At 35.2% G+C, this 22489-nt stretch overlaps 1 protein-coding gene across 3 annotated transcripts in view; it reads right to left on the bottom strand.

The window, feature by feature from the left end:
- LNPK (lunapark, ER junction formation factor) overlaps positions 1-22489 on the bottom strand; it is a 90391-nt gene that overhangs the window by 24517 nt on the left and 43385 nt on the right. For all 3 annotated transcript variants that reach the window (XM_051986153.1, XM_051986154.1, XM_051986155.1), the window contains exons 7-8: positions 9880-9963; positions 9742-9796 (exon numbers count right to left, since the gene is read on the bottom strand). In XM_051986153.1, coding sequence (XP_051842113.1) covers positions 9742-9796; positions 9880-9963 — 139 coding nt within the window. The remainder of the gene's footprint in view (positions 1-9741; positions 9797-9879; positions 9964-22489) is intronic.

Below are 22489 nucleotides of genomic sequence, written 5' to 3'. Positions count from 1 at the left end.
AGATGCAGTTCCTATCCCTGCCCTACAGTATGACCAGAACGGAATACAATATTCCAATGAAAGCTGACAAGGCAAAGTAGGAAAGAACTATATTTCTTCTGTTCTAAATACTATGCCTCTCAAAACTACCTAGAACAGAATTAGCTTTTGGGTGACAAAGTCTTTAAAGTTTTTAACTTTCAGGTCCTTTTTATATAATTCAATCAACCAACCATGATTCCACAAGACTGAAGTTGAAGAATGCTCCATACCAACAACAAAAAATGATAAACTAGGTAAGGGTACAGACTGAGGTAAATAAATTTTGGTAAATTTTGGTAAAATTATTTTGCTGGACTATGTATATTTGTAACAAGAGTTTGGGATTTTTTTGGTTTTGTTTTGTTTCCTCAATGAGGAGGGGAGAAAAAAAATAAATGGCTATATGTGTCAAGCACTTGTAAACTCAGGAGAGATAAGTATGGGAGGGAGAAGGGCAAGGCACAAGCAGCTTAGAGGAATGGAAAAAGACTTCATACAATAAGTTTTTCTTAGTGAAACACTTTATGCCTATTTTCCTACAAGACAGTGGTAAGGCAGGGGGTCAGCATAAGACATTACAAGTGAGGAATATTAAGAAGTATATTTGGCTGGACTATAGACTTAAGGAACTAAGTGAATTAAAGCTAGAAAGATACATAGGGGTTATGTTATGAAGGGATTTAATATATCACAACAAGCATTTATAAGGACCTTACTAAAAGCCAAACAATGTATTACAAGGCAGAAAGGAAAGAAACAGGCTTTATTAAGTGCCTATGAAGCACTTTATAAATATTATTTCACTTGATCCTTACAAAAATCCTGAGAAGTTGGGGCCATTATTTTTCCCATTTTAAGGCTGAGAAAGAGGCAGACCTCTGGAGATAAAGTTATTTCTTCTAGAAGTGTCTGAAACTGGATCTAACCTCAGATCTTCCTGACTTCAGGTCCAAGTCTATCAACATCACCTAACTGCTTCTCTGCTGCCTGCTTGAGGATACAAAGAACATAAAAGAAGATGCATAGAAAAAATAAAAGATAGTTTAGGGACAGAAAACTGGGGAAGATCAGGAAGGATTTCAGTGAGGGGATTTCTAAAAGGCAGAGAAAGGAAAGTATTCCATTCAAGGGCTAATCAATGTTACTATCAATTGTGAGTTAATCAATCAATGGTCAGTTCAAGCCCATTACAAAATAATGCACTCAGTAAACTAGGTAATTGCTTTATTTCTCATTAATTCCTTACTATGTTACTCACATTTGGCTGTTTGCAACCTTTTCCCATCCCCTTAATTCCCCAATTTCATCCTAGTCCCCCTTAACTCAATAATCAAGCATTTAAGTACCTAGAATACACAGGTCAATTGTGATATATACTGTTTTGACAAATAATCTCTCAGCTCCAGATGTTTACAATATAAAGGAGTATTAAAATACAGGAAACCATAAGAAACATTACATGATGAATATATTAGAAAATTGCTGAACAATTTGAACTCTCTCAATGTCCTTTCTCTCAATCTTGCCCACCTCAAAATTATCATCTCCTTACCTATTCCCAAGCTTCATTCTTGACTCAAGAGGAAGAAATATTCCTTTTCTTCACCAAGGATAATTCCTTTTCTTAATTTCACTCTCTTTTCCCTCCTTAGGATCCTTGCTCAAATAACCATCCTCCCATTTCCACAATTCAATCTCTTCTTTTCACTGTTTCCCACAAATATGCTCAAATTTCCTTATATACACACCCCAAAAAAATCATTATTGCAATTTCCTTTAATAACACTGAAGGGACCCAGAAACTCTAAAACTCCTTGAAGGACAAATTCTTGAATTCTGCCACTGTGGGGATTCTGCCCGAGGACAAACAGCTTCATTCTGTAACCTAGGTGGGCCTGGTTGAGTTTGGAGCAAGAGATACCAACCCTAGAAAGATTTTCTATTCAATTCCAACTCCACCCCTCAGGTTCACAGGGAGGGGGAGCAGGCCTTGGAATGTAGCCAAAGACTTCCTTATAAAAACTCACTTCTTTGCAGAGGCCCTAACATGCTATGCTATGTTATGCCATGCTATGCTAAGGAAACCTCTGCCACTGAGATGATATTCTCTTCCAGCGCTACCCTCTCTTTATCCTCACCTATTTCCCTAATGAGATTTTATGCCTATCAGGATTTTTCTCTATGCCTCTCTGTCAGGATTTCTCTACTAGAAACTTTACTTCCCAATGCCTATAATAAACCTCTTATATCAATCTAGGTTTTGGGGTTCGTAAATTCCTTTACAGAGAATCTCTGCACTGCCAGAAGAGGGTTCCCCAAAACTCCCTACCTTTGTGTCAAATCCAAAGGGGTGTAGAGGAGCCAAACTTCTCCTTTTGGTTCCCTGAACCCCGAACCTGCCACTAGAACTCATCATTTAATTCCCTGACCACCAGGAACCTTACTCTCATTTTCATTCCCTAAATCTAGACCTTTTCATTTGGTTCCCTGACAGAAGGGAACCCCAAAACATAAACCTCATCAACACCATGAATAATCAATCAACAAGCATTAAGTATCTACTATATCCCAGGCACTGTCCTAATCTTAACTCTTGACAATCTTGTTTCTAACACCACAACTCAGCTAAAATTGTTTTTTAAAGTCACTTTTCCTCAGTCCCAATTCTAATTTTTCTGCATTATTCAATACCACCAACTTTATGATATGTCTTCCTTAAAATACTCTTCCCTTTCTGTACCATTGTAAACCTAGTTGTCTTACCTTCCTCATTTGTTCTTTTTCTTTTGCTTATCATGCATACCTCCTCCCACTCTCTAAATAAAAGTTATCTTTTCTTACTACATGTCTGGCCCACCTCTTTTTCTAGCCATACTCCTCTTAGAAAATAATGCCCATGCTACTGATGGGGGTGAACTCTGAAAATTGTGTCCCCTTTAATCTGTAAAATAATCATTCTGGAAGCTGTGTCCCCTTTGATCTGTAAAGAAGGGAGATTCTGAGTCTCAGGCTCTCCTGGGAAGCATATCTCCCCAGACAAGTTAAGTGGCATCATTCAATTGGAAATCTTGGGCAAATCACCCCTCCACACACATTGATCTTTTGGGAGGCTGGCCCCTTTTCAGGAAATTCCAAATTCAGGAAGTCTTCAAAGTGATTTTCATTCAATTGGGAAATCTGGGTCTAACACTGAGTGGCTTGAAACCCCAAGTATCTAGACCTGGGGGCACTGGCTTTCTTTTCAACTGGGAGCTGTAGCCTCAGATTTCTATAATGGAAAATTCTAAACTCCTTATTTTTGTAGAATGTCCAAAGCAGGATTGTGCCTTGTCAAGGAACCTCTCTCTCCTGGCATAGCTGCCTGCCAAGACTCCTGCCTCCCGTGAAGAGACCCTCTTCTCAGTGCCAATAAACTTCCCTTTTTTGCCACTAATATTTTGGGTTTGTGAATTCTTTCACGTTGAACCTGCAACGACTAAAAGGAAATTCCCACTAGAACAGCATCATTACTTCTGGTATACAATTTTTAAATTCAATTGCATATTTATAATAAGCCATTGATGTACAACCTACATATAACAGCATTGCTCTTTGGGCATTACAACTTTAATTTTTCAAGGCTGGAGTTTTCAATGATTGTAGTCATAAAGTATCATCAGGGGTATATCAGAGATAAAAATAGATGAGATTTTGTTTAAGAGAGAATCTTAGAATCTTTGAAAGCACTCTGTGACTTACCAAGTTCAATCCACTCATTCTCTTCTTCCTATATGACTCTAGGTTCAGTTAAATTATCTAGGTATAATTATAGTGTCTGAATAATATATTTGCACTAATAGACAAGTTCTACTGATTACGCAATTCATATCATAATCTGGACAAGTGGTATTCTTGGGTTTTTCTGTGTGGGTAGCTAAGCTAAATTCTTTCTTGTTGAGGAGGCTGTAGAGACATACATTTATGGATATGGTTAACATGGGGATTTCTTTTGCTAGACTATATAGATATGTATTTAGAGATTTGTTTTTCAGGTTTGTTAAATTTTTTTATTTGTTTAGTGGGAGAGGAAGGGGATCGGAGGATGAGATTCATCTTTTAAAATACTTGTTATGTTAAAAAAAAAAACTAAAAAAAGGATTGATGCAGAGTGAAGCAAACACTTTATACTAACACTATAGTAAAGAGAAACAACTTTTTAAAGACTTAAGAACTGTCACGAATACAATGCTATTTAATAAGGGGGCAGTTAAGATGGCACAGTGGATAGAGTTCTGGTCCTGAAGTCAGGGGGACATGAATTCAAATCCTATCTCAGATACTAACATTTCATTTGTGACCTCTACACAAGTCATTTAACCCCTAGTACCTCAAAACAAAAAACACACACACACAAAAAAAAAAAAAAACACCCTGAATAAAATCAGGGTGCAGACTGAGACATACAGTTTTGAAAACTCTGGACATTTTCCATAATAGTAGTATCAATAATGAGTCAAAAAAGACCTGAATTCAAATCCTACTGCAGGCATACCAGTCATGTAATCCTAAATCCCTTCTCTTATTTTAAAAATATTTTATAACTTCTCTCAGCCTCAGTTTTATCACCTTTAAAATAGACATTATACTAATAGCACTAACTTCCTAGAATTTATTTCTGAGACCAAATGAGAAGCGCTTTGCAAAACATTGTATAAATGTTAGTTGCTATTATAGTTATACTATATTGCTTCTCCACCCTCCCAAGATAAGACTGCTAAAGAGCCCATTGATAGGTCTGATAGCTCCTTTGAAATTATTTATTTCATGGTATACCTAGAGAACCCCAGAGATTCTACTAAAAAGCTATTAGAAATAATTCATAATTTTAGCAAAGTAGCTGGCTACAAAATAAATCCCCATAAATCCTCAGCATTTTTATACATCACCAACATAACCCAATAGCAAGAGATACAAAGAGAAATTCCATTCAGAATAACTGTTGATACCATAAAATATTTGGGAATCTATCTACCAAAGGAAAGTCAGGAATTATATGAGCAAAATTATAAAAAAGTCTCCACACAAATAAAGTCAGACTTAAATAATTGGAAAAATATTAAGTGCTCTTGGATCGGCCAAGCGAACATAATAAAGATGACAATACTCCCTAAACTAATCTATTTATTTAGTGCTATACCAATCAGACTTCCAAGAAAATATTTTAATGATCTAGAAAAAATAACAACAAAATTCATATGGAACAATAAAAAGTCGAGAATCTCAAGGGAATTAATGAAAAAAAAAGTCAAATGAAGGTGGCCTAGCTGTACCTGATCTAAAATTATATTATAAAGCAGCAGTCACCAAAACCATTTGGTATTGGCTAAGAAATAGACTAGTGGATCAGTGGAAAAGGTTAGGTTCACAAGACAGAATAGTCAACTATAGCAATCTAGTGTTTGACAAACCCAAAGACCCTAACTTCTGGGATAAGAATTCATTATTTGATAAAAACTGCTGGGATAATTGGAAATTAGTATGGCAGAAATTAGGCATGGACCCACACAACACCATATACCAAGATAAGATCAAAATGGGTCCATGACTTAGGCATAAAGAACGAGATTATAAATAAATTAGAGGAACACAGGATAGTTTATCTCTTAGACTTGTGGAGGAGAAAGAAATTTGTGACCAAAGATGAACTAGAGACCATTACTGATCACAAAATAGAAAATTTTGATTACTTCAAATTAATAAGCCTTTGTACAAACAAAACTAATGCAAACAAGATTAGAAGGGAAGCAACAAACTGGGAAAACATCTTCACAGTTAAAGGTTCTGATAAAGGCCTCATCTCCAAAATATATAGAGAACTGACTCAAATTTATAAGAAATCAAGCCATTCTCCAATTGATAAATGGTCAAAGGATATGAACAGACAATTTTCAGAGGATGAAATTGAAACTATTACCACTCATATGAAAGAGTGTTCCAAATCATTATTGATCAGAGAAATGCAAATTAAGACAACTCTGAGATACCACTACACACCTGTCAGATTGGCTAAGATGACAGGAAAAAATAATGATGAATGTTGGAGGGGATGCGGGAAAACTGGGACACTGATGCATTGTTGGTGGAGTTGTGAACGAATCCAACCATTCTGGAGAGCAATCTGGAATTATGCCCAAAAAGTTATCAAATTGTGCATACCCTTTGACCCAGCAGTGTTTCTATTGGGCTTATATCCCAAAGAAATACTAAAGAAGGGAAAGGGACCTGTATGTGCCAAAATGTTTGTAGCAGCCCTATTTGTAGTGGCTAGAAACTGGAAAATGAATGGATGCCCATCAATTGGAGAATGGCTGGGTAAATTGTGGTATATGAATGTTATGGAATATTATTGTTCTGTAAGAAATGACCAGCAGGATGAATACAGAGAGGACTGGCGAGACTTACATGAACTGATGCTAAGTGAAATGAGCAGAACCAGATCATTATACACTTCGACAACGATATTGTATGAGGACATATTTTGATGGAAGTGGATTTCTTTGACAAAGAGACCTGAGTTTCAATTGATAAATGACGGACAGAAGCAGCTACACCCAAAGAAAGAACACTGGGAAACGAATGTGAACTATCTGCATTTTTGTTTTTCTTCCCGGGTTATTTATACCTTCTGAATCCAATTCTCCCTGTGCAACAAGAGAACTGTTCAGTTCTGCAAACATATATTGTATCTAGGATATACTGCAACATATCCAACATATAAAGGACTGCTTGCCATCTAGGGGAGGGGGTGGAGGGAGGGAGGGGAAAAATCGGAACAGAAATGAGTGCAAGAGATAATGTTGTAAAAAAATTACCCTGACAAGGATTCTGTCAATATAAAGTAATTATTAAATAAAAATAAAAAATAAAAAATAAAAAATTTTTTAAAAAATTATTTATTTCATAATTACACAGCAGCTGTGCCCAGGAATATGAATACTTAAAGAATAAGAATATATGTCTCAAGTCTAAGAGTTAAGCCAAAACAAAAACAGAGAACAAGACTAGTTACTCTGAAATTAGAACACACATTTATTTATTCAGTTTTCAAAAAGTATACTGGGAAAGAGACTTAAAATATCTTGGGCATATTATATAAATATTGTTAAACTATTAAGAATAGTTATGTCAGCAAATGAGACCAAAAGTGTGTTGATTTTTTAAAAATTAAACAAGGAAAAAATGAAGAAATGTGTAGCAGCAAGATAAAAATCACATGTATGGCTCAAAGTAAGACTAATCTTTCAGAAATCATAAATTCAGAGTTCTTCTGTGCCTTAAAATGAAACATCCATGTTTTTATCTAGAATAGATATCTAGAATAGAATAAGAGCTATTCCTTGAAGTTTGTTATAAATTTTATTACATAAAACTTCAAATCCCTTCAAGTTTAAAGGACTATATGGAAATGAAACAGGGTTTTCAATTGCTACAGCAACCTGAGTTGCTCAGCTTGAACAAACTAGTTAAATTTGTCTATGTGTAGCTGGAATTCTGATCACTCTCTGAAATACTGTCCAAGTGCAATCATTAAAACTACCACCATAGGCACATAACAAAAGAGGGTTTACATTTATATAAATTCCTCTCCTAAAGCAGAATGCAAGTGACCCCATATTTATTACTGCTTCCACTTTCCCCTCTCCCTGACTTGCCCTGACTTCAGCTAAAGTGAAAATTAAGGTGCAAGGAGTCTGAAAAAGTAGACATATAAATCACAGATTTCAGGTACAAGGAAAGGGGATCAAAATATCAGTTCCCAGAACTAATTCTTACATTGCGGCCAATATTGGATTACTTCATTGCAATTTATTTTTCCTATTTTAAGAAACAACAGAATGATAATGACAAGGTCTTATTATTAACAGCAACAGCAGATGTGAGTAAAGGATTTTGTCTGAGGGAACAATATCTTTGTTCCCTCCATAATCCAATCCCTCCAAATCCATAAATAAATTTAACAAATATTTTTCTAAGTTTGTGACCTGTTTTTACATGTCAAAAATGTAAAGATTTAATTTGATTCTTTCCAATGAAAGACACAATGTTCTATTTAACATTCTATTTATTTGCCTCTCCAACTTTTCTAGGAATTATGGGAAAATATTAAAAGTGGCAGACACAAGTATAAATGACCAGAAAAAAAGTTAGGATACTACTGTTAAGTTTTTATACAAATAATAGGATACGAATACATGGGGCAAAGTCATTTTGGATTCTCTTCATTAAAGGTAAGCAACTGCCCTTATATTACAGGCAAGGACATTACACATCCTTTCATTTTAAAAATATTTTATAATTACTTTTAAAATGCTTGCTAGTGCAACTGCCCAGAATGCAATTTCAATGGGGTTATGCATTGTGTTAACAAACTATATGGAAATTTGACTGTGAGACTCTCATAAGAGAGAAATCATCCTTTAAACATTTATCAGAAATTTACATAGGAAAAAGGCTGCTTTTCAAATTAAATTTCAGAAAAATACAATAGAGATATTTACTAAGAATCTCTGAGAAAAGTTTATGCAGAAAATATTGTAAAAATTCCTGGAACTTTATAGAAGCAACAACAAAAATTCATTTATTTTAAAGAGGCAAATTACAATTATGTAAATTCACTGAATGTGGATTTCTGCTGAATTATGAATTTTCAGTTTTATGAAAGAAAACTAGAAGCGCAGGAGAGGAGAAAATGCTGAGTTTGGAATCGAGGCTTGAGTTTTCCATGCAATGTGTGCCAAGTCATTTAACCCTTCAGTGCCTTAGTGGCAGCATTAATAAAACAAAGATTAGAAAATGCCGAAAGATTCTTTCCAACTCCAAATGAATATCTCTAATACAGAAAAAAAATATTAATATGTAAAACAATACTTATGATATTTCTCAGTACTTATGAAAGCTTTTTTTTTTTCTTTTTTAAAGAATCATGCACAAACATGAGCAAGCATGATTAGAAGGTCATGGAATAACACCTTAAAAAAGAGAAAATTGAAAACAAAAACCTCCAGGTTGTATAGTACCAGGGATTGAGGGAGGGGAACAGAATCACATCCTCTTCAAATATCAAATGGTGTTCTTTTAAATGCTCAGTCAAGTAAAATATACCTCACCAGATCATAAATTTTCAAATTTACTTAGTTCTAAGATGACAGGGTTTTTCTAAGATGAATAGTTTTTCTTGTTCTAGGCCATCTAAAGAAAGTTTTAAACAATTTTAAGAACTGCTGCTTCGATTTTGTTTTATTTATGAGTTCGTCCAATTCCTAAACTCATAAAGAAGAAAAAACACAATTGCAACGCAAAGATACGCTCTACAGGAAAATGAGTCAATATAAAGATTCAAAGACTTCTGCTATAATCAAACTACCAAATGTCTAAAAACAAAACAACTTATACTAAATCTCAAGCAAGATGACTCAAATTTCAAGAAGTTAAAATCAATTCCAGATTTCATCTCAACAGGCATTAATATTCCAGAAGGAACCTTATTTGTTAAACCATTCACATAAAGACCTATCAACATCACATACAACAACCATTCAGCCTAAACTGTACTCCCAAACAAATGTAAAAACACAAAAACATTCCACATAGATGTTCACACTTCTCCATCACACTTTTGAACTCAATTATATAAATATGGATCTTTCCAATAGTACCAGCACTTTCTACAAAGTTATTTACCTTGTCCAGGCCTTGAAGTTGTTGCAGCTGTTCCTAAAGATGGTGGCTCAAGCTCCTGTTAATTACAGAAAGTTGTAAGTATTCTGCTATACACTCACTATATTTTATAATAAATGACTATTGCTATCAGATTCCTACCTTTGCCTTCCTTGATTCTGGATCAAACCTTTCAAGAATTAATTTAGCAGTCTTGTAAGTTTCTTTTTCCATGACTTCCTCAAGCTGTGAACACAAATTTCCATAGGTTATCATTTTAAAATTTTAACTGCTTACAAATGATATTTTCAAAAGTCTAATTTAAAATCTGTTAAGGTGCAAAGTTCAGTGAAAACTAAAAATATATCACACAATATATCTAGACAGTACTGAAAGACTTCCTATGTTCAAAGGAAATAAAATTTAGATTTTATAATACTTTCTAACCTCTAATGTGCTACTTGTACTTTACAGCTTTATTGGAAAGAACCACCAAATATTACTAATTGTTTACATATAATGAGAAGAATAATTACATGCACCAACTTCAATAATGGAATGTGCAAAAATCTATCAGCCATCATTATTGGAAGTTATTAGACATGACAAGCAAATGACAGGCAATTCCTCAGATTTATTTCCTCATAGCACTTAATGCTATTAATTTAAAGAAGGTCGTTAGCCAAGTGCTTTACAGAATAAAGTCTCTGTGCCAATTAACTGCTGTCAGCATCGATTTTAGATTATTTATTAGCAAAAGCAATTAGCTTGCTGCAAATGCTATGAAAACTCACTAACTGGGAGAACAGCCATGGAATTTGCTCAAATGACTTTAAGGGCTAAATTCCTTTTTTTACTGTTAGATTCAAGCAACTTCTGAAGAAGAAAAAATGTACATGGTAAGAATTTAAATAAAAACATTTGCCGAGTTCTATACTTATTTTAGGGGTTATAACTAGTTCATTCCATTGTTACAGTAGTTTATTTACAATGAACTCAAATTTCTTTATAACTTAATACATGGCCTGAATATTAAAAGTAGTCACTAGTAAAATGTCATTTTAACAGTTAAAAGGTATTTATTAAAAAGTTTAAATACTTTTTAAAGTTATAATTAACAAGCAGAATGAAACACTTCTAAAAATCTTAACTGGATATCACCCTTTCAAATAACTACTATGACAACTTCTTAGATTCATCACACTTTACATGAATTCAAAAGGCCAAATATATTGTAAACTACAACTCCAAGGATACTTTCTAAATTGTAAAAACAACTAAAAAAACAGTGCCTCAAGTTAATATTCTTCTCATTAACCACCCAATTTTGCATGTCAGAAACCCACTACATTAGTTGAGTGATTCCTAATCTCGTTTTCATGCATTCTCTTCCTTCAAAGAATGATTTTTTATTTACTTTAATTTTTAAGTGCTTTATAAAGAATACTGATGGTAAAGAATTTGTCCCTACACAAAGACAAAAAAATGAAAGTGCAATACACCTCCAAAAAGACTGAAAATCACTGATCAAGATAGATCAGAATTTTATTACTTTGAGACAAATCAAATAGGCATTAGACACTAGGAAATATACTAGGTATTAGAAATACAAAGATAAAAATAATATAATTCCTGCCCCCAAAAAGCTTAGTGATACATTTTCACAAATAAATATAATGCTGTATATACACAAGAAAAAAAAATACCCATTGATGAGGTGGTACTAGCAAATGGAGAATATCAGGAAAGGCCTCTTGGAGGAAACTGCAATGGAGTCATGAGCCTAACATAAGGGAACATACTTCAAAAAGGCAGAGAGGAGAGAGAAAAAGCATTTTATGCGTGTGGGGGAGGGGGAAACAGACTGTATAAAGACACTGAGGTGACATCTAGAAGTTCATTATCAGGAAGCATCAACTCTAGCTTGACAAAATCTAAGAGTATAAGGGAGCAAGAAAGGCTGACAACAATGGAAAGGGAGGGAAGAAATGGGTAGGTACCTGAGAGAGAGAAAACAGACATAGATGGGGTATGAAGGAACAGGGAATGTTTCCCCAGGAAAAGGTGTTTTAGTCTAAGAAATCTATTGGAATTCTTTGTAAAGTCATTAAGACAGTAGGTTATCATATTCTTTCCAGGCACTGTGGTAACATTGATTTGAAGAAGACGTAGAAAGGGGATGGGGATTTGTGATGAAATAACTACAGTAAAGGACAGTTGGCAAGATGCCCAAGCTGGTATCCTGATAAGATGGCTGGGACTTATAAAACATAGAGGGTCAAGGCTAGATTTCATTTATGCATCCCTCTAATCCACAACTAGGGCAACAAGGCAAGTCCCAGGGATGAATGAATTAACTCCTATAGTGATATCAAAGTTACAGAGCAAAAATTCTTTTAAAGTTAATTTTAGAAATCAAAACAGCAACAGCCTAAGTTAAAAACTTATATAAATAGATGTTTATTTGTCCAATCATCCTGTTTCGAAGGCAAAGTATCCTAATGCTAGTTCTAGGGATCATAATCTGCAGGCAGAATAATTTTTGGCTATCAAGACAGGGATTACAGGAAGAAACTGCCTAGAAGTTTTTGTGATAATCATGGTCAACTAAATTTAGAGTCCTAATTAGGCAATCCTGAGCTTTATTTGTAATCCCCAACTATAAGATGGATATGGGACAGAGCCTACTTTTTCACTCTGTCTTTTAGCAAACATACAACTTTGAATTTCAACTACAATTGGCATGTCTCAGAGTTCACATTACCCACTTCTACCGCCTAATTCTCCATTCACTCAATTTTTGAATGAACTTGTACTATGGGTACAATATTTATTATTCTTTGTGCTGAGGTATATATAAAAGATATATAAACAGCGAATAACAATGTTAGGCAATGTGTGATTAAATTTCAAAAGTATACAATGTTATAAGATTACAGAAAAAGGAGAAAACAATGAGAGATAAGGAAGGAGTCAGCAAAGACTAGAAATAATAATAGCTTTTATTATTACTTTAAAATTTTATAGTGCTTACTATGTACCACATACTATGCTAAATACATACTTTACAAGTATAATCTCATTTCATCCTCAAAAGCATCCTGGAAGGTATTTTTATTTTCCCCATTTTACAGATGAAGAAATTAAGGACAAAAGAGAAGTAAATGACTTGTCCATGGTCACACAGCTAGTAAATATCTGAGTCAGGATATGAACTCAAATCTTCCTGACTAGGAAGTTCAGTGCTCTAATGATTAATCACCTAACCCAGTGGTATAAGCTGTTAAGGAGTCCATCCTTACTTTTCATCCTTTTTTACACAGATCACACTGGTTTCCCTTTCTCCACCCTATGTTCTTGTCAATGCCCAACTCTTCCTCCCACTACTTTCCCACTGTGATAAGAAGCCCAAGTTTCCTCAGTCTCAATTCCCTTTTTCCAACAGTCTTTGGCTCAAGCACCTCCAATCATCCTGGCTCTCCCTATCTCAGACAGTAATGGGGTTACTTACAATATTTAAGGAAAAACAGATGGTCACCAACTACAATCCTTTTGGTAAAAAGAAAGATCAGTGAGCTTGAACATCTGTCCTAACACTATGAGGACATAGTGTTAACTATGTCATAGGGTAACACTATGAACCCTAGAGAACCCCTAGGCTTTGACACTGTCAAGATATTTGGAGACACCCTGTTTCTCCTTCAACATTCTCACCCTCCTCCCTTTCTGCTTTCAAGTAAACAATGGCTAGCAGTGATACCTGGGACACATTTCCCCAGTAGGTCCCTTTAAGGAACTAATCCCTAAATATATCTGCCTCTTCCTTACTGGCCATAATGGTAGAGGTTCTTTGGCCTCCCTTTGGCCAAAAGGGAGAAATGTCAAGATATTTGAAGACAACCGATTATCCAGAGCAAAAGCCCAGCAAACAAGCAGGTTGTGCCCTGAACTTGGCATAATGATCCTTGTGCTTTAGATGATCCTCACCTTCTGGATGATCTCAATCCCAGCAAAATTGTTTCCCAAAAACATCACATGGTGGACAAACATGAAGTCCTACTATGAATCAAACCTGTGATATTGTTATTGTTACCTCTCAATGTCAGGAGTATAGCTCACTGCACAGCCATAGTTAAAAGTCACTGAGATCTCCCCACGCTGTCTTGGGTCCCTCCCATTAGGGGCAGGGTTTGCTTGTAAGCTATTTTTCTCACTTGGAAATTAATTAAACTTCTGTTTGTATCCTGATTCTCCTGTTCCTAGCCTGCTCTATTTGATTTTGGCCACCCACAAGTTGACAACATCCACTGAACCCCCTTACATGTGTTGTCTCTCCAGAGATAAGATGAACTTCTTGACAATTTTCTTATCTCTGGCTCCATTATAGAAATAAGCATTGAATATAAACGCTTTTAATTCTGTCATTCAGAAAAAACTTCAACTGAATCCTAACCTAGCAGGATATGGATAGGCTGAGAGAAGAAAGAAGGGAAGTCAAGACAAGGAGAACAGTAAAGAGGAAATACTAAAAGTTGCCTAAGTTGAAAGTGTTCAGGAAAAATTGCTACTAGTTTTGGCAGAATCAAAAGGTTTATTATATTGGAAACTTGTGCAAAAAGATCTGGAGTCAGTATGAAGTTAGATAGTAAAAGACCTTGAGATGCCAAGCAAAGATATGTGGGCTTCCTTCAGAAAGACAATGGGAACTATTTTCTAAAAGTTTTTTTTTAAGAGTGTGAATGGAAAGGATGTCTTAAATACTATTTGATAGCAGCATGTACAATAAATGAAAAGTAAGTCTAAAGGCAGGGAGATCAGTGGTAATCTAGGAACTGGAAAGGAATAGGGATCTCAGAGACATTTTAGAAGAAAGATTCAACACAATTTGGTAGTAGATTGAAATAGAACGGGTTTTCAGAACAACGGTGGTATCACTAAAGTAGAAAAGGAAAGCATATTCTGAGATGCCCTTTGGCAGCTAAGAGTAATGTGGGCTGTAACTGTCTAAAAGGCAGGAAATTAGTTATCACAAGAACTAGGTACTACTTTCAGTACCTACAATCACTGTTCTTCTACCTAACTCACTTAGTATCTTTGCTGAATCTTCATTCAAGTCATGCTCACAAACTAAAGAACTTTGTTCTGGGCTTTCTTCTCTTCTCCTTCAATACCATTTCATTTAGTGATCTCATCAGCTTCCAGAGGTTTAATTATCATCTCTATGCTAATGATTCACAAAAATCTACTAATCCAGACATAACCTCTCTGCTGACTTCCAGTTTCACATATCTAACTGCCTCTTGAACAAGTGAATATCCCATAAAAACCTTTAATTCAACATCTACAAAACTGAACTCATGATCTTTTCTCCCAGTTTTCCCCTCTTCCTAACTTCTCTATTACTGTTTAGAGTAGCAACATCATCCTGATTATCCATATTTCTCTTCTTTGCTTTGATAGTCACCATCCTGAAACAGACTGGACTTTCTGCCACAAGTCTCTCCCCATTCTAGTTCATCCTCCATTCAGCTATCAAAGTTATCTTCTTAAAGCATGGTCCAAGCATGTCATACACACACACACACACACACACACACACACACACACGACACATTTCACTTTCAATTCAAAAAATTCCAATGATTCCCTATCATCTCAAAGAAAAAATATAAAATTTTCTGTTTGGCATTCAAAGTCCTTTATAATCTTTGTCTCGTCCCTGTTTCCCATCCCTCTCCTCCCACCTTTCCATTCTACTTACACTTCATGCCACTCCACTTCAGGACTATATGAGATGGCACAGAATGAAGTAGAAGACCTAGATATTTAACAGGTCTAAGTCTGACTGAGGTAACATCCAAACAGTGACTAAGGCTTGGTAATAAATGAAGCAAAAATCCAATACGCTCACCTCCAGAGAGAAAACTACAAAAATTGAATGTGGATGAAAGCATACATAGTATTTTTACCTTTTTGTGGTGGTTGTTTTTCCTTTCTTGTGTTTTTTTCTCCTTTTGATCTAATTTTTCTTTGAGGGATGACAAATATGGAAATATGTTTAGAAGAACTGCATATATTTAACCTATACCAGATTGATTGCTATCTTGGGGAGGAGGAAAGAGAGAAAAACTATATTTGCATGTATTGGGAAGGAGGAAAGGAGGGAAGGAGAGAAAGAAAGAAGGGATGAAAGGAAGGAGAACAAACAAAAACAAAAAATGTATCAATCTGGAAGGGGAAGATCTTCGGGGTTTCTGGCCAATACTATTTACATTCAGTCTGAGCCAATCATAGCCCAAACAATGACCAAATGAGGATTGGTCAGGAACCTATTATCTTTAGAAATTTCAGCAGTCTACTTGGTCACAGTTTGGGCCCTAATTGGCTCAAAGTGATTATAAGCAGCAATTATTTCTGACTGGGACAGAACTCCCTAAGGTCTTTCCCTCCCAGATGGACTTTTTTTTTTTGGATAAGATAAAAGAGGTCATTCTCCACTTTACTTCTTAGAGGTGGAATGATAAGGAGAAAGGAGATAAGATAACAAAAAGAAAAAGGAAGGGGTAGTCACTGAAGCATCTTTTTTTAAAAAAATGCACAAAAGAAGAATCACAGGTAAGAAGAGACAGCTTTGAAAGTTATGATCAATTTATTATATTTTTAAAAGAAAAACAATATTCAACCTTTTTTCCCCCTAGTTACATACTGTACATGAAAATAACCAATTTACCTGATGTTTAAGTTCAGATTTTTTACAAAATGCTTCCTATGTTTGGAATGCTATCATCACACTCTTTAAGCTTAATACAAAAACTACCTTTTCCATGAAGCTTTTTCTAACACAACTGTCCCAGCTCTCCACCACCACCATCAATAAGAGTTAACCTTTATATACAATATTATAAGATCTTCCAAATGCTTTACACACATTTTAATTCATTTGTTCCTGAAAATAACCCTATGGAGTAGGAACTAATGATATTTGCTATTGGCTATTGCTGTTCAGTTGTGTTCTATTTTTTACAACCCCATGGACCATAGCACTGTGGGACCTTCCATATTCAACTCTCTCTCCAAATTTGTTCATGCTCACTCTTTTCATGACATGATCTATTCATCTCATTCTCTGCTGTCCCCTTTTCCTTTTGATGTAAATCTTTCCTAAAATCAGAGTCTTTCCCAATTTCTCATCATGTGACCAAAATATTGAAGCTATAGCTTCAGTATTTGACCTTCCAGTGAATAGCCTAAATTAATTAAATATTGACTGATTTATCTGCTGACAGTCCAAGGGACTCTCAAAAGTCTTCTCCAGCACCAGAATTTATAAGTGTCCATTCTATTTCAATTCTTACAGCCATACATTGCTATTGGAAAAACCATAGATTCAACTACACAGACTTTTATCAACAAGGTAATCTCTCTGTTTTTTATAGTTTGCCATAACTTTCCTTCCAAGAAACAAGCGTCTTTTAATTCCATGGCCACAGTTACCATATGCAGTGATCTCTGAGCCCAAGAATACAAAATCTGGCATTGCTTCCCTCCCCTTCTATTTGCCAGGATGGGACCAGTTGTCTAGATATTCATTTTGAGATTTTTTTCCTGATGTTAAGCTTTAAACCAGATTTTATACCCTTCTCTTTCACCCTCATTAAGAGCCTTAATTCTTCTTCACTTTTTGCCACCAGAGTAGTATAATCTGCATATTTCAGACTGTTGATATTTCTCCTAGAAACCTTGACTCCAGGTTTTGATTCATCCAGCTCAGTATTTTGCATTCCCATTTTACATGAGGAAAAGCAAAAAGTTAATTTCACATACCTATGACTACACAGCTAGTATGCAAACCAGGTCTCTGCTGACTTCAGGACCAGAAGTAATTCCATGGACTAATAATAACCTTTCCTTTCTCAGACTTCAAAAAGCCACTTCTTGCCAACTAATGACTTACTTATTATGGTTATTTTATATGCATGTTATAGTGGAGAGAGACAGTTAGAAAGGCAAAAACAGAAGTATGCTATCTTCAAGCCAAACAGAAGATGTAATGAGCTGAAGCTTGAGTTGATGCACTGAGGTCCCAAGCACATGAGGCTAAATAGTAACTGGACCATACTCTATTAATATATAAGCTTGGAGAAAGAATGGCCCCCGCCCACTCTTTGTGCAAGTCCTGCGTTGTATAGGAAACAACGATTTTGGTGGGTGGAGGCAGGGGAGTGGAAAAGGAAGGGGAAGGAGAGACTGTTTACATTGCCATTGCGATGGTTTTCTCAGCTCAGATCTCTCTCTGCTAGCTGGCTTCCTGTAGCAGCTGCCCATATTGCTATCGCAATCTTTCTTGCCCATATTGCTATTGAAATCCTTATTCATCTCTTCACTTCAATAAATATTGAAGATTTTCCCCTTAACCTGAATTCCTGACTCCGGCTGATTTTAAATACGTGGTCATTACAAGAAGATATCCATTATAGACATAATTTGAGAGCCCAATATCCAGACCTTTGCACAAGCCCCAAAATTGAGATGGTTAATCCCTGGCCAGGCCCTGCCCTACTATCTCACCCTCCCCTAGATACAAGTGGTCTTAACCAATCCAAGACCAATGTTTATAGTTCTATTTCACTCCAATGGCATCCCCAACTGAATCTGTTGAGAACAACTTTCCACCACTTAAACAGTTTGACATAATTATCAGTTATGGCCCTAAGCAAAACAAAGCTACAGATAAATTAAGGAGAATAAGGATTGAGAAAAAGTCACTGAATTTGGCAATTGGGAAGTCCTCTCCATCTCTTGTCCATTTTTAATTTCTCTGTTTACTAGAATTTGGGCTAATTCTCCTTGCTTCCTACAACTATACCCAAGGCTTTTTCCCTAACTTTAAAAAAACTCTCACTTGACTTCAAGTTATCATTCTTTACCTCTTCTCCCTTTTGCAGGCTAAATAAACTATTTCCATTTCCTCTCTTCTCAAATCATTTCTTAACTCTTAGCAATTTGGTTTTTCTACTTAACTTAAAATTGCCTTCTATAAAGCTGTTAATGATCTCTTGAACACACTCAAATCTCTCAATTTTCCTGCAGCATTTAACACTGTTAAACCCCTCCCCCTTCTGTATGCACTCTTATCTGTGTTTTGGTAATACTGTTACCCCTCTTAATTCTCCTCCTGCTGGTCTCACTGTTCCTTCTCAATCTCCTTTGCTAGTCCATAATTCACCACTTACTTACTATGGGTGTACATGAAAGTTTCAGATCTGAACCCTCTTCTCTCTCCAGGTGCTTTCTTGGTAACTTCATAAACCCAATATCAATTCAATTATCTCATACAGAGGACTACCATGTCAATATATCCAGTTCTAATTTCCATCTAGACTCCAATCCTTCATGGAAATTTTGAAATGTATATCTCATAATAACCTCACATAAAAATATTTCTAGAAGAGAATTTATCTTTCCCCTTAAAGCCACAAACCTTCCAAACTTCTCTATTTAAAGTTAAATACTCCACCATCCTTCCAAGGAATCCAGGGTTGCAAACTTGGAGTTTTTGCTCTTTAATTTCCTTCTCTCCATATATACAGTCACTTTCCAAATTTTGTCAGAGAATCATACAATCACAAAACCTTAAAGCTGGATGGGATGGAAGTAACAATCTAGACCAATCCATCATACATGAAAAGAATCTCCATGCCCAGAAAACACTTTATCTAGTCTCTGCCTTAGGACTTCCAAAGAAGTACTCACTATTCTCTCATAGAAGCCATTCTATTTTTGGACAATTCTAATACTTAGAAAGTAGTCCTGATATCAAGCCCAAATTTCCTTTTTTTTTTTTTTAAACCATTTTTACCCATTGCTCCTGGTTCTTCTCTCTGGAGCAAACTATAACAAATCTAATCCCTATTCCATAGAACAGTCCTCCAAATATCTAAAAAAAAAAGTTCTCATGTAGCTCTGCAGGCCTTCTTTTCTTTAGGTTAAATGTCATTCTATCAACATATCCTCATTTCGTGGGCTCATTCACAAAGGTTATTCATCAGTCTGGTTATAGTTTCTAACTGATCAATGACCATTTTATACGGTACTACCCAGAACTGAACACAATATTCAAGGTAATATCAGATGAGATTAAAGTATAGTGGAGTTATTATTTCCCTATTTCTAGAAATTATGCTTCTCTTAATGGAACCTAAGATCACTTAGTGAGTAACCATTATCACATTGACTCATCCTGAACTTGCACTGAAAGAAATCAGATTTTTTCTAGAATAAGTACGGGCTAACCATGCCTCTACCATCTTGTAGTTGGGAAGTTGATTTTCTACATCTACACATAACAATCTATTGTTTTTTCCTATTGATTTTTATCCAATGCTCCAAACTATCAAGATATTTTTGGATCCTCTTAAATAATGTACTGGTTAGCCTACCAAGATTTCTAGCATCTACAGATTTGGATAGCATGACACTTATGCCTTTATCCAAGTTATTGACAAAAACATTAAATGTTAACTCGCACAGGAACCAAGTACAGATCCTTAGAATACTCTACTGAAACCAGTTGCCATTTTAGCACTAAATAATTAACAACTATGTTTTGAATATAGTCATCCAACTATTTCTGAATCTATTTCATTATATTAATTGTCTAGATCAGGAGTTGGCAAACTATGATCCATGGACTAAAACTCAACCACTACTTGCTTTTGTATACCCATGAGCTAAAACTATATTTTAAAAACTGTTAACCATTTATATGGTGTGTGTTTAACCCCTAGCCTAGTCTATCTAAATTTTTTTCTATTACTCTATCAAAACTTTTGCTAAAATCTAGGTAAAATATATCATCAGCATTCCCTATCTCAACCATACAAAATTTTATAAATTTTATCTTATCACATCAAGTCTCCTATATCACATCCATCACTTTAAATGAAGACTTTCCCTCATTTTACTGAGAAAATAGAAGCTGTCTGACTTGGATTCATTTTCTTCCATTCTCTCAATCTCAAAAGCCCTTGAAATCATGTCCCTCTTTTTCCTCAGTTTCTGACAATAAAGTGATCCTTCTCCTTGCAAAGACCAATTCTTTTACATGTCTTTGATTCCCATCCCCTATTACCATCAGCTAATTATTATACTGACCATTCACTATCTCTAATCTTCAATCTCTTCGTATTTACTTGTTTTCTACCTATTGCTCTCCAACATGCTCAGAAATGTGCTGGAACCACTCATGCCAGTATGCAAAACTCAACTGTTAACACTTCAGTATGAACATTCCAAAATAGGCAAACAAAAATCAGAACTTATTATTTTGTTGATATTTACTTGCTGTCTTTTGCAATTTGATTTCCACTTACCCAATTAAAACTACTCTCTCCAAAATTACCAACAATCTACTAATTGTCAAATCTGAGGGAATTTTCCCAATCCTCATTTCCTTATAAATAATTCTACATTACTTGATAATCTCGTTAGTCCAGGGCTCCAGAGAACTGGCCTCATTATTTTGCTATGATATTTAATTCAAGTAAAGATAACTTCACATATATATTGCTATAAAACCAGGATGGCATTGCAGCTCATTTTAAATGGCCCTTAATGGGATTTATTTCTTTCAAAGTTTTGAGCCACAGTATAAATCAGTTGTTATCTACTTTGTCCTATCATTTATTCACTACTTGGTTGTTTCATGCATGTGTCCCATTTTTCACCTAACTAAATGATAAGCTCATGAGAATAGTGAGGTCTTTTCACTTCTTTTGTGTCCTCTATAGTACCTAGAAATTGCTGAATAGTTAAAATAAAAAAGCTATTATTTTTCTACTAAAATATTAGAACACAATTACAGAAAACATCTCAATTTGTTTTTCTGAGAGGGAACACATTTGTTCACACTGTCATCTGTCTGGCTTAGATCCAATCATCTGCAAAATACAAAATTGACAGGGATTAGGCGGTTTGGGCAAAAATGGGGCACAGGTAGAGATTAGGGGTTTTAGCCTATTCCCATAGACTTGTGTAAAATTAAATAGTCTTGGCATATACTGAGATTAAAATCTAAAGCTGGATCTGTATTCCAAAGAGATCATAAAAAGGAGGAAAGGATGTTTGTCGCAACCCTTTTTTAAGTGGCAAGGAATTGAAAATTGAGTGCATGCCCATCAACTGGAGAAAGGCTGAATAAATTATGGTTTATGAATGTAATGGATAATGAGAAATCAGAATGACTGAGCAGGCTGATTTCAGAAAAGCTGGAACGACTTACATAAACTGATGGTGAATGAAGTGATCAGAACTAGGAGAACACTGTACACAGTAACAGCAAGATTATGATCAACTATAATAATTAGCTTAGCTCTTCTCAACAATACATTGACCCAAGACAATTCCAATAGACTTGGGATGAAAAATGTCATCTGCATCCACAGAAAGAACAGGAGCTGAATGCAGATCAAAGCATACAATATTCATCTTTGTGGTTATTTGTATGTTCTTTCTTTCTCATGTGTTTTCCCTTCTGTTTTGCTTTGTTTTCCACAAAATGACTAATAAGGAAATATCTTTAAAATAATTGTGTGTGTGTGTGTGTGTGTGTATCCTATAACGGATCGCTTGCTGTCCTGGGAAGAAGAGAAGTAAAGGAGGGAGAAAAAAAATCGGAAGTCAAACTCTTAAAAAAATGAATGTTGAAAACTATCTTTACATGTAATTGGAAAACAAAATAATATTGCAACTAAAGTTGATATCTTAAAAGATA

The sequence above is a fragment of the Antechinus flavipes genome, chromosome 3 (assembly GCF_016432865.1).
Source record: "Antechinus flavipes isolate AdamAnt ecotype Samford, QLD, Australia chromosome 3, AdamAnt_v2, whole genome shotgun sequence".
Taxonomy (NCBI): Eukaryota; Metazoa; Chordata; class Mammalia; order Dasyuromorphia; family Dasyuridae; genus Antechinus; species Antechinus flavipes.
Note: the sequence above shows the minus strand (reverse complement) of the source record. Positions and strands in the feature narration are given on the sequence as shown.